The sequence below is a fragment of the Penaeus japonicus genome, unplaced genomic scaffold (genome assembly GCF_977035675.1).
Source record: "Penaeus japonicus unplaced genomic scaffold, GWHDUDI00000001_assembly GWHDUDI00000033, whole genome shotgun sequence".
NCBI classification, from domain to species: Eukaryota; Metazoa; Arthropoda; class Malacostraca; order Decapoda; family Penaeidae; genus Penaeus; species Penaeus japonicus.
The window spans coordinates 25,669,054-25,681,553 of record NW_028234435.1 but is presented as its reverse complement, the minus strand read 5'-3'; the positions used below and the strand labels follow the sequence as shown (position 1 = coordinate 25,681,553).

At 37.8% G+C, this 12,500-nt stretch overlaps 1 protein-coding gene across 9 annotated transcripts in view; it reads left to right on the top strand.

Moving 5' to 3' along the window:
• wge (BAH domain and coiled-coil containing protein winged eye) overlaps positions 1-12,500 on the top strand; it is a 611,809-nt gene that overhangs the window by 595,210 nt on the left and 4,099 nt on the right. For 5 of the 9 annotated variants that reach the window (XM_086530653.1, XM_086530652.1, XM_086530647.1 and 2 more), the window contains exons 6-18: positions 66-272; positions 2,380-2,490; positions 2,746-6,071; positions 6,250-6,363; positions 6,646-6,797; positions 7,014-7,288; positions 7,489-7,679; positions 8,008-8,101; positions 8,357-8,497; positions 8,702-9,270; positions 9,408-9,587; positions 9,756-9,923; positions 10,196-12,500. The exon at positions 10,196-12,500 is cut by the window's right edge and continues 4,099 nt beyond it. In XM_086530653.1, the coding sequence (XP_086386779.1) occupies positions 66-272; positions 2,380-2,490; positions 2,746-6,071; positions 6,250-6,363; positions 6,646-6,797; positions 7,014-7,288; positions 7,489-7,679; positions 8,008-8,101; positions 8,357-8,497; positions 8,702-9,270; positions 9,408-9,587; positions 9,756-9,923; positions 10,196-10,408 (5,741 nt within the window). In that variant the 3' untranslated portion in view covers positions 10,409-12,500. The remainder of the gene's footprint in view (positions 1-65; positions 273-2,379; positions 2,491-2,745; positions 6,072-6,249; positions 6,364-6,645; positions 6,798-7,013; positions 7,289-7,488; positions 7,680-8,007; positions 8,102-8,356; positions 8,498-8,701; positions 9,271-9,407; positions 9,588-9,755; positions 9,924-10,195) is intronic. The other 4 variants (XM_086530650.1, XM_086530649.1, XM_086530648.1 and 1 more) reach the window with 4 other exon arrangements.

The following is a 12,500-nucleotide window of genomic DNA, read 5'->3' as shown; positions in this document are numbered from 1 at the left end:
ACACGTCAGTCAACAAGGACACTTTCAATAGTCATAGCTTAAACAAGGAATTTTGCACCAAACAGCTGTGAGTGGCATTCCAGTCGGTATTGCTGTTGCCCGTCAACGACAAGAACCTCGGCCTCAGGAGGACCCTCAGCCAGGATCAATCCCACCCAGAGTTGCTGATCCCGGGAACAGTGCTCTACCCACACACTGGTCGCTGCCCCCAACACCCTGCACACCAGGACTTCCACCAGCGCCATACTGGTTGCCGCAGAGTCAGTTCTCAGGTAATTGTCATGATACTGTATTCTATATAGCACTGTATTTATTTACATGAAGGAAAGAGAATGCTGTAGTGATATAACCATTAATCTTGTGTGACCACATTCATAGTCCCAGGACATTTCACATTGGATGGCCAATGAAGAATTGAGTATGACTCAGAAAGGAAATAATTATATAATTTATTGGTTTAAATTACATGAAGTAATGCAGTATTTATTTATTCATTTTACTATAATATGGTGGGGATAATGTATTCAACTCTTCAAAATATATATGCTTGCATGCAAAGTGTCAAATATACTGCACAAAGCATGTCTGAAGGAAAACAGCTTTATCAAACTAGCTTAAGAATATAATGTAACTTAGGTCAGTCAATTACATTTTAGTATTATTCACTTCTCTGTGTGATAGTGTTCATATGCATATGCAATGGGTGACTAGATGTCTGTCTGTCTGATGCAGTGAAAGTGGGTGAATACAAATCTAAGAAGTGAAGTTGTATGTTGGGGAACATAGTCTTGAAAGCTATGTCACTTATTTGCATATTCACTTTTTTTTCTTTTTTAGTGCTGAGATATTGGACAAATTATGAGATATATATATTTTTTTGTCTTCTTTTATGGAATTTGATTATGAGTTCTCTTATGACTGATATTAACTGAACTGAATTGCTAGTATAATAAAGATTAGCATATTATAAAGCAGAAGTTTGAACTTGTAAAGAACTTGCACTGGCTCTATATTAGTCTGATATCAACATTATTATCCTTGATTCAATTTGAACTTTTCTAATGTATAACATCTGAATCAGAAGTGAAGCTATCTGTTTCTATCACAATGTTTCTATTGCAATGACACATTCATTTTGATTTAATCTTTTGTCATTTTCTTGTATAGTATAAACATTTTTTTTAAATACAAGCCTCCATCCTATGGACAATGTGCAAATTCCTTAGGATTATTTTTTTCTTTTTGTCTCAAAAAATGGAGATTGGAAAAAATAAGACAGAAGGTGATGATAGACACATCAAATATAAAAATGAAGTGATTTTAGTATCTTAGTAGTTTTCATGGGAAGGTTGCTATTATTAATGATTTGCATAGAATGGGTCTTGATTATTGGTCTCAATCTCAGAAAAGTAGCTCCGTGCAATATATTTCAGAGGAAAGTTTAAAGCACTATTAACTAAGTTATCACAGGTTTTACTAGGGAGATTGACATATTATTGCACAGAAAAATTGAGGACAAGAGAGAATTGGGGTATGAATGGAAGTAAAGGAGCTTAGATTTTTTTTTTTTTCTTTTTTAGTTTATCCCAATACTGTACAATTTTACTGAACCTAGTATTAATTATAGTTCCTGGAATATGATAAAATGACAATGATAATATAAGTGCCAACAGTATGATTGGAAAAAGAAAGCATAGTAATAAATACTGATCCTTTTCAGTAGAAATTTTGCTATAAACAAATTGGGACACACAATATGGTCTAATGTATCACATACAAATCATAGGATATGACTTAGATTTTCCAAAGTAGAGTGTAGAATGCTTTACCTTATTGTTACAACTGATATGTATCTTGTTTATAACTTATTTGGGGTCATATTCCTTTTTTTTTTTTTTTTACTTTTTTTTTTTAATTGCATGATATGGCAATAAGGTTGCAGATTTTATTGAAGATGTCCAATGTCATATTCAGTAATTGTAAGAGGAATTAGAGAGATATATTAACATCTTAGATATAATAAGCTTTGGTAGAATAAAGTGCATGAGTATTACACATATACTTTTACCAGTACAGAAAAGAAGATGGAATTTGGATATGGAGAATTTTTTTAAGGTATTTTTCAAATGATATTTAGTCCAACTAACTGTTTGCACATTGAAACAGTGAAGTTGAACGTGAAAGCAAGGCTATTTATGGTAGCCATTTTTATGGGAAAACACCATTATTCCTAAGAGACCTGACTTTACACAAGATGAATACACATGTCATCTGCCCAAAGAAAATCAACAACAAAATTAATGCTGTAATCATTAGGTGTTAGTAAGACACACATAAAGTTTTACAAAGAGAGCGTTCATTTGGCTAATGAACTGGCAGGCATGGGTGTGGATGCCAGTGTAGGCGCGGGCATGGGATTAGGCTACCAGTTCGCCCGTGACCCTCTAAGCGGTCACTACTACCTACTGCCGCACCCGCACGCAATACCAGGTTTGTGGCCCTTGAATGGAGCGCACCCTCTTCTTCACTGTTCATGGTTGTTTCTCCACTTTCTGTAGTGTATTTAGTATTAATGTACAAATGTTGATCTACGTATTGTACTGTAAGTGTATCATGTTGCTATGCTTGGTCTTGGACTTGATACTCTATATAATGTAATGTAATGTAATGGTTGTGCTTATATTCCTGAGATATATATCTGTTAGTTTCTGAGGAAACAGATCTAGAGAATTTATCCTTTTACAGATCATGGTGGCCATGGTTTACTGTGGGCAGGGTATGGGGGTGTTCCGGCTGCACCGCCTGTGGTTATGACTCCCCAGCAGCTCTTGCTCCCTGATACCCACTTTCATCCTGCATTGCATGCCCACACAACTCTGATTCATGTACCCCATCCCCATGCTCCCGTCCATGCACCAACACCTCCCTCCATCAAGCGTGAGGACCCCCCCACTCCCGGACCACCAGACGAAGACCCCAAGAGCCGTCCAGTGAGTGTGCCCCCTCCAGGCCAAGGACCTCCTCCACCAGGCAGTGAGCTGACGTTACCACCACCTCTACCTGCAAGTCTACGTCATCTTCCTCCTCCTTACCTATACCCACCCCCAACATCTCTACCTTACTACTGTCCTCAGTCACCTCATCCCACACCATATTCCCTTCCACCTTTCCCACATCCCCCTACTACAACTATGGACTCGGGCTTTACCACCAGCAGAACCACATCTCTTACTACAACTCATGCCAACACCCTTGCGGCTCCAGGCAACATGACAACGTTCTCAGTTCTGCCAGCCGCCCCTGTCTCAAGTGTGGCAAAGGGCAGCAGCTTAGACCATTATTCACCACAGGATTGTGAGTCAATGGTGGCCACTGGTTCTCCTGTTTCTAGAACAGACTCAAATGAGCCAATAAATGTCACTTCTCATTCAGAGGAAGAACCTGACACAGAATTGCCTCTACCAAGATCTTTGCCACTACAAGAGCCTTTGCGAATACCAATTCCTTTTAAGATCAAACAAGAAATCAAGGAAGAAGTTCCCTCTCCTGTTGGCGTCAACAGAGATGGGGCCTGCACGCCAGGGTCAGGAGATGCAACGGATGAAACTCATGTCCAGTCTGTTAAGAAAGAAGCATTTGTTGGTTGTGAAGTTACTCAAACTGCATGTGCTAAAACCCCTAAAGTTTATATGACACAGGTTCAGAGGGATTCTCTACCAATCCCTTATACTGAAATATCATCTTCAGAAATTCAGGATAGAAATTCCTCATCACATACAAGTGAAACCACTGACACAGTATGCCAAGAACCAAAGAACTCAAACTTTTTCAAAGTAGGAACAAATGTTTCTAAGCATCCTACTTCCAAATGCTATGAACCTGCCGTTATTAACACTGGTCAGTCCACAGTAACAAAGTTTTCTGAACCATGGACCCTAAACAATAATGAAAAATTAACAGATGATCACACCAAGTCCCAAAGATTAGAATCATCAGAACCACATCATCCCACATCTGAAGCTAATCATATTCCTTGCAATTCTGAACCAGCTACAGCCACATATCCCAAGGAGGGTATAGTGCCGCTTCTCACTTCTACTTCTTCAGATTCTAATCCTGAAACCCAATCTTCAGTCCAGCCAAATTCTCTTGTAGTTTGCCAAGATCAGCCTGTAGCTAATTCGATCTCATCATGTACAGGCTGTCAGGAAATGCAAACTGTTTCACATATGGACTCAGCCCCATACTCTGGTACAAATTCATCATACATTGATGTGAGTGGTCTAGAGCTTTTATCTCAAAGTATTCTGCAACATGCAGGTCGTCTCTCTGAAATACCACAGGAGGAGCAAAGTGCAGATGGTCCTCTTGTACAGGAAGAAACCCCAGAAGATGGCTATTGCTCATCACAGGAGAAAATTCAAGAGGATTTTACCTATCCAGGGCAAGATGAATTGCCTGAGGAGAAGTGTAGTTCACCACATAAGGACACACCACCTTATGAATATGCCTCTGATGGGGAATATGAGAGTAGTATAGAAAAAGGTGAAGATTGTTCTGATGACCAGGAATCCCCTGCAAATAAAGATGAAGTTTGTTCAAGAGGTGAAGTGGTTTCAGAAGAAGGAGATGTGAATGGGATTGCAGGAAGTAGGATGCATGAGTTGGCAAAAGCTTGCATAATGGATATTTCTCGTCTCCAGTCACCTGCAACTTCACCATCGCAGTATGCTGAACCTTCTTCACCTGTATCTCAGTCTGACCCACTTACAGGCCTTCATGGCCTCAGCCTTTTGTGTGCCTTAGCTGAGCAACGCATCCTGGAGGAGAAGAATGTGGCTTGCACAGCCCTGTCTTCCCTGGCTGATGTGGCAGCCACATCCCTCAGTGTTCCCACACGCCCATTGGAACGCTCACCGTCGCCACGCTCACCTTCACCACAGCCAGGCCCAAGTACTGAGACAAGATGTTTAAGATCAAGCACTTTTAGCCCTATGGCTGATAAACCAGTATTTGGATCTTCTACTTTTGGAACTATTCAGAACTCATATATCACTCCAGTAAAGACAACAGATGTAAATAGAAATTACAAGAGCCCACAGTCTGAACGAGAAGCAAAAGCTTTCATTGCTAACAAAGCTTCACAGTATCAAAAAGAATCAACTGTTGGATTTAAGGTACCATTTGGATTTCCTGTTGATTCAATGGATGCAGCTGAGCTTGATATGCGTATGCAACTGGCTGAATTGCAGAGAAAATATAGAGAAAAGCAACGTGAACTTTCAAGACTTCAGCCAAAGAAAGTGACTGCAAGCCCTGCAAAAAGAAGGCCAGGGAGACCACCCAAAAGAAAGGTTCATAACAATGATGTCCCTGGCAAGAAAAAGGTTGGAAGACCTCCTAATAAGAAGAAAAAGTCAGTACAAAAGGAACTTTCACCTCCAGTGCTAGAAAGAGTAACAGATCTTCAGATAAAGAGTACAACCAAAGATAGTGATGAAGAGAAAGAGGAGTCACACAGTGCCAGCAGATCAATACTGAAACCACCAGTTCTTACAGCAACATTTTCAAGCCACGTTACCCACAATGGTAACCAATACACACCACCAAAATCTGTTGAAACACAGGCATCCACAGAGAAGGATGAATCAAGTGATGATGATACAGACAAAGAGAAGAATAGAAGATGGTCTATTTCATCGGAAGACACTGCACCTCCACCACTAAGACCACCATTCAAGTTACCCACAACTACACCTGAAACACGTCTAGAAGAGAGTGAGGAAGAACAAGCAAAATACAGTCTTAGTGACTCTTCTGCCCGCGAATCGAAAGCCTTGCATACAGAAACTTCTGTTGAATCATCGCCTTCAGATCTTGAGCAGCAGCCGGCATCAGCTTCATCATCAAAGAAAAGGAAGCCAGGCCGGCCCAAGAAACACTCACCAACAAAAGAAGATGCTACTGAAACCATAGTTGCTAAAAAACCAAAGTCACTCAATCTCCTCCTTCATCGTCCAATGCTCTCACAGAAGCCAAAAATGCGTCCAAAATTGAAAGCTGAAGTTAAGGTTTGTTTATTTGAAAGAGTCTTATTCAGTTTAAACATATATCTTAAATTATATTTTAAAGTGTAATAGAAATTTGTTTTGATCTACATTTCATTTTAAGAAAAAAGTCATACAGCTTATGATTGTATTACATAGAAAACAAATAATGAATCGTTCCCCAACACTTTCTGTGCTGTAGGTACGAGAGGGTGATCAGGAAGAGGAAGAAGGAGCAAACAGAGTACACTACTCCATGACCAGTAATAGTGAAACACCAACCAAAGACCTGTCTGAAGATGAAGATCACCAGTCGGTAAGAATTACCAAAGTGTTTTTATCTTTAATGTAGATGAAGTTCTCAGTAGAATATTTAAATATTTTTTATCGTTGATTCTGAAGTATAGTACATTTTTCTTTTTCTACTTCATCTTCTGAATACAGTGGAGTGTGTTGATAGTATAATAATTACTGAATATATAAAGTTAATGATGTTAATAGTGTACTCACCGGAAATCTTAGCTTTTTATTCTCAGTGAGTTTATATATGATAAGACATTATGAACATACACATAATACAACACTAATACATTTTTAGACATGCTTCGTAAAGTCTGAAGGTGTTCGAGGGGCTCAAAGAAGATTAGTACCTCGTAGTCGAACATCCATTACAAGAAGAGCAATGCTTAGAGACAAAGAGAAGAGGAAGTCAGCTGCCGAAAAGCAGTCAGAGATGGAGGCACTTTACAGGTATGTCAGATAATATTTTGAAGAACATATGCAATCAAAGCTTTGGAATATCTACTAACTCTGTTTAATAGCAGACTAAGTGAAAAAAATATATATAAACTGTTTGTTTTTAATTGTGTCAAAAGATATGTACATAAGAATCATTCACGTGTGTTACATGTAGGTTCTTTTAGCAAAGTTTTTATGAAATTAAAATTTGTTAATTACCTCTACTAGGTCCCTCAAGAAGCATTCAACAATGGCTGCAGCAGAGCATGATGAGTCGGAAGAAGAGAAAGATCGTGATGAGAAGGAAATTGAGAAAGTGGAAGAGGAAGCGTCTGCCAGCGACCATGAAACAAGTCAAGAAGTGTCATCAGGAGACACTGTGACTACCTCTACCACTTCTACCACCACCACAACTGTCACCACAGCAACCACCACAACAACAAGTACAACTACAACTGCAACTATAACTACTGATGCCACAAGACCCACCATGCAAACACCAGGTGAGGAATATAAAAGGCACTCCAAAGAACTAGTGTCATTGTCTCATACATTTAGCTGTGTCACTAATCATAAGTTTTATCATGATAATGATACACATCAGACATACATAAATATAAAGACATACTTTATGTCATGTAAGAAATATCATAAAAGTATATTTTGATGATGAATATCAACTGTTGAATTCTGTTTCTCACAGAACCAAATGTTTGTGTTATTGAAGTGGGAGATTTAGTGGACAAAGCAAGAGTGTTGGTGCTGCAGGACGGGCTGCTGTACGCCGGATACGTAGTTCCCATGACGCCTCCAGATGTGTACGGAGTCGTAATAGATGGAGAACGAGGCTCACGTCCACATATATACTGTCGAGAAGAATTGCTTGAGCAGTCAGTAAGTATATCTTATATTGATGCTTGCTCTTATGATCGTGGGGTGTTAATTCAAAATGTAAGCATGGTAAGTGTAAGTTTATTCATCTATTGTCATTTCATGTTTTGCTCTGTATATCTGGTTATTCAAATAATTTGTATATTCAATGTTGTATTTGTCCTAACAAAAAACTATAACATTATCTTAAACAAATCCAATAGGGAAATATGTACTTTTACTGTTTTTGTTTTTTGTCCGTCATCATCATGGAAACTGAGAATTGTTTTCATTATTTATGTCAAGTCAAATGTAAATAAAATCTAGTAAACATGATTATTTGTCATTACAGTGGAAAGAAGTGAAACCTGGTTCAACGCGGTTCCTCAAGGAAGGGACACGTGTCTGTGCCTTTTGGTCACAGCAGTACCGAGCCCTTTATCCAGGTCTGTTAATTTTGATTGCTTTGAAAGACTGAAATAGGTATTCTTTTTGTTAAGAGGTTTTGAGGTATGGCATGCTGTTATTAGATTGTTCCTTAGAATTATGATGAATATGATGCATTACTTAACTTCAGTTTCGTATCCTCTGTTGTGAGATATGAAATAACTTTTCGTAGAATAATATTTTAGTGGAAATTATGGTTTGTTTTTCATAGCCACATATTTAAAGGTAATTCTGTTTTTTGATCCCCAATGCAGGAATGGTAGCTGCTTCCTCTTCCCCAGCACACGAAGCCAATCATAACTTTGTGAATGTGGAATTTGATGACGGTGACTCTGGGAAGATTCATGTGGATGACATTCGTCTTTTGCCTCCAGAATTCCCCGTTCTGGGTAAGTGTATGTATGAGAAGACACTAACCTTGTATTTGAATATTAGTATTTTTATCTTTCTTTCTTTTCTTCCTGCTAATAAATATTTTTATACTAATAAATCTGGAAAAGAATAGTGTTGATATTTTTTTAGGCAATGGAGGTTTGACATATTTTGCTCAGTGTTAGTCCAACTTAGAATAGGAAACCTCACGTCTTTGTTTCCTTCAGATTACGACCCCAACCCTCTGATGACCCTTCAAAAGAGAAAGCGGAGACCAACAGGTGACAGCCTCCCCGATATCAAAGAGGAACTTCCCAAGACAAGACAGAAAAAGGTTAAGGCAACCACAGATAACAACGTTGAAGATGACACTCTTCACGATCCAAACGACGTTAACAACGAAGTAGAAAAGGAGAACAAAAAGAGCAGCGTTAACATAAAGAAAACAGAGAAGGAGAACGAGGAAAAGAGCATCAAGAAAGCAAATAAGAAGGGAGATAAGAAAAAGCACAAGAAGCATAAACACACGGATTCATCGCATCACCATCGCCACAGACACAAGAATAAGCACAAGCATAAACATCGTGAAGGAGACAGACCACTCCCCCATGTTGAGCCTGGGATAAATGAACTTACCATGAGGATCAAATCTCCTCCGCCACCCTTGGGAGAGACGAGAAAGCGCTCGTATCAGGAGGAGTCTGAGTCAGAGCTGGATAGTTCATCGTCAAAGAGTGCCACAGAGGAGGACTCTGAGGAGAATGATTCTGAATACACTCCCTCGAAGAAGGAAAAGGTAACCACACCGACTAAATTGTTTCAATTTTGAGTAGGTTATAATGCCACTGAGGATCATTAAAACTATACTAAAAGTTAGCTTTCATATTATTAGGTTCAAGTGTCTCACTAAGAGAATCCTTATAAATTTTACAGGTAAAGACTCCAGCAAAACGCAAGAAGAGACATCCTTCTGGGAAATCAAAGATTGCGCCTTTTCTGCCCGAGAGACAGTTATGGAGATGGTCTGGCAAAGGATTTAAAAGACCCGGTGCAAAAGGCAAAGGCAAAAAGGAGTTCTTTAAGGCTATAGTTAGAGGAAAAGAAATGATACGTGTATGTGTCCCTTTGCATTTCTTTACTTATATTGTGTAAAAATGCATGTTATCTTACTTATATGGAATATTTAAATTTATACAGTACCACGATATGTTGCCCTTGTACTTACACTTATCAGTGAAATATTCATATAATTTTATTAATTCACAACATATTATGCATTAGGTTGGAGATTCTGCTGTGTTCTTGTCTGCTGGCCAACCCGACCGTCCATACATTGGAAGAATCGAACTTATGTGGGAGTCATGGGGAGGAAATATGGTGGTTAAAGTCAAGTGGTTCTATCACCCTCAGGAGACTAAGGGACTCGGGCGGAGGCTAACTGAACCAAAGGTAAGACTGACTCAAAGTTGTTATGAACTTATCTAAATGTTTCTGTAGGGTTTATTCTACGATTGTCAGCAGTTGAATTAAACTTGAATTATTTACTCTACCACTATGTAATGCAAGAGTTCTATTAAGTATTTTATGAGCAAAAGCTCTGGAATCTTTACACATTTTTGTTATCTCTTCTTCTTTTTTGCCCTGATAGGAGATATTAGAAAAGTTGACTAAAAGTTTTAAGTATTATTATCTGTAACCTACACTAACATATCTTTTTTCAGGGGGCTTTGTTCCAGTCTCCTCACACAGATGAAAACGACGTTCAGACCATCAGTCACAAGTGTGATGTTATCGCATTGTCTGATTATCGAATCAAGCGACGTGAGCAAGAAAAGCGATATGGACCAAACTGTGAAAATTATGATATCTATTACCTAGCTGGCTCATACGACCCAACCACAGGACATATTACCATGGAGCCGGGTGTGTCATGAAGATCCTGGCTCATCGATATAAGATTATTGTGATAAAGGTGATAGCCTGTGAAGTGAGTAAAGTCAGCTTAAAGAAAGAATATCAAGATTCCCTTCATCCGAGAAAAGTGACAATTACGGTGTGTGGTATGACTAAAGGTTACATTCCTCAGTCATGTTGGTTATTATTATCACGGTGAAGGATGCTTGCAAAAAGGTTGTCCTTGAGAATGAAATGAAGAGCTTAAGGAATAGAATTTTTAAAGAGTTTATTTTTCTCAAGTCTGAAATGGGCAGTTCCAGTTGCATATATGATAGGTGTTTCAACAAGAAAAAGGATACAGTTATAGAATTGTGAAGTAGTTTGCATGATAATGGAAATCTTTGGTAATAGATTAGTACATGTCTTTCCCAAGACATTTATAAACAGTAACAATGTTCTAATGTGAATTAAAAAAAAAAAATGGCATATATTTATAAAGCATTTAAAATGTCATACTTCTGGAAACTGTAAAAGTATGATAGAAGAAATGGTTTAACCCTTATGCTTAACATATGTGTTTACAAGTGTGATCAAAGTGATATATTTGATTTTAGAAAAAAAAAGCAACTTAGGCCCTCTGGAGTCGAGTAGAGCAGTCAGTATTGTAGATTCATCTTCAGGGGACTTTTATTCTTGGTAATTTTGACTTTAGGCTATTAGACGGTGGATTGCTTATGGACAATCACTTGAATCTGCAAAATCACTATGAGAAATCTATGGTTTTTGTTAATATACTTTTTGGAGTGTGAAAGATCAGAGGTGTCCTTCCAACTACCCAAATTTTGCCTTTATCTCACAACACCTTTTAGATTTTAAGGATTTTTATCATATACATGAGTACCTGCAATATTTTATATAGATACTTTATTGTGTGGATCATAATATCTAAACAAATAGATATCTATGGCTGCATTATGATTAGAACCACTGCTAGTGTTTAAAAGCTTATTTTCTGGTCCTGCAATAATGAGTTGCATGGCACTACCAGTGATAATGACCAATGGCAATTGTAGCATCTTGTACAAGTGTGGAAGAGTCGTTGAAGGCCTTTCCTTGCCGTTCTTTTTCTTTGTCCTTTTCGTTTTTCTCTCTTTTTTTTTTTTTTCTTTCTTGCTTGGTCTAGATTAATTTATGTTCAATTTCAATTATTTCTTTTGTGTTGATTGCATGTTGAACTGATTTAAAAGAACATTAATGTGTACAGTAGATATTGTTTGTGTTAAATGTCTTACAAGTTTCTTCATGTCTTCAGTGATGAGGAAGACTTAGATTAGCTTCTTAGTTGATAAAATGGTTGTATATTTTACATTATGCCTATAGTATGAAAGGCTGTTACAGAGCTCTGACATGGATGCTTTATGTTTCCCCATCAAAAGACATTGACTAATTATTATGACAATTAATTCAATGTTACAATGGATCTCATATGATATATACAATATATAGTGACTGTAGGAATCTAACAAACAATTTCAGAATATCCCATTTTGTGTTCATAGGATTCAAATTCTGCAAGAGCATGTCAGCTAGAACAAAAATGGTTATTTAGCAGTGAAATATATAATTTTGATATCTGTAATTAAGAGCATTTGTTCTAGATGTGATTGATTGTTTTATGAAGTGACAGTCATGTAAAGTGCTGTTCCAGATTTTGGATGGTCTAGTTTAGGGTGCTAAACTTATCCCAAAATGACACATGTTACCATGCAGCATACTAACACACAGAACTGTTTTAACAGATTATTTTGTTTTCTTCTCTCTCTTCTTTCTTCAAACAGTTTAAGGATAAACAATGCTTTTGATGAAAAGGTAAGATATCATAAGCCGAGGTTTTGATGGAAGAGTGGACCTTCTTCTTAGAGTGAAATTGCTTTTTTGTTGATTTAGATTTTTGCTGTTTATTTACAGTTATGTGGATAATCAGTTTTTGTGGCTATTAAGGTCAGGAATGGTTGCTTTAGGGGAAAATGAATGATGCAATTAGTTATACAACAGTATATGTAATGTTGCATACAAGTCGTTTGCTTGGTTTTACACAAACCTATAGAGCTGCGTACATAAGAAGAGTTC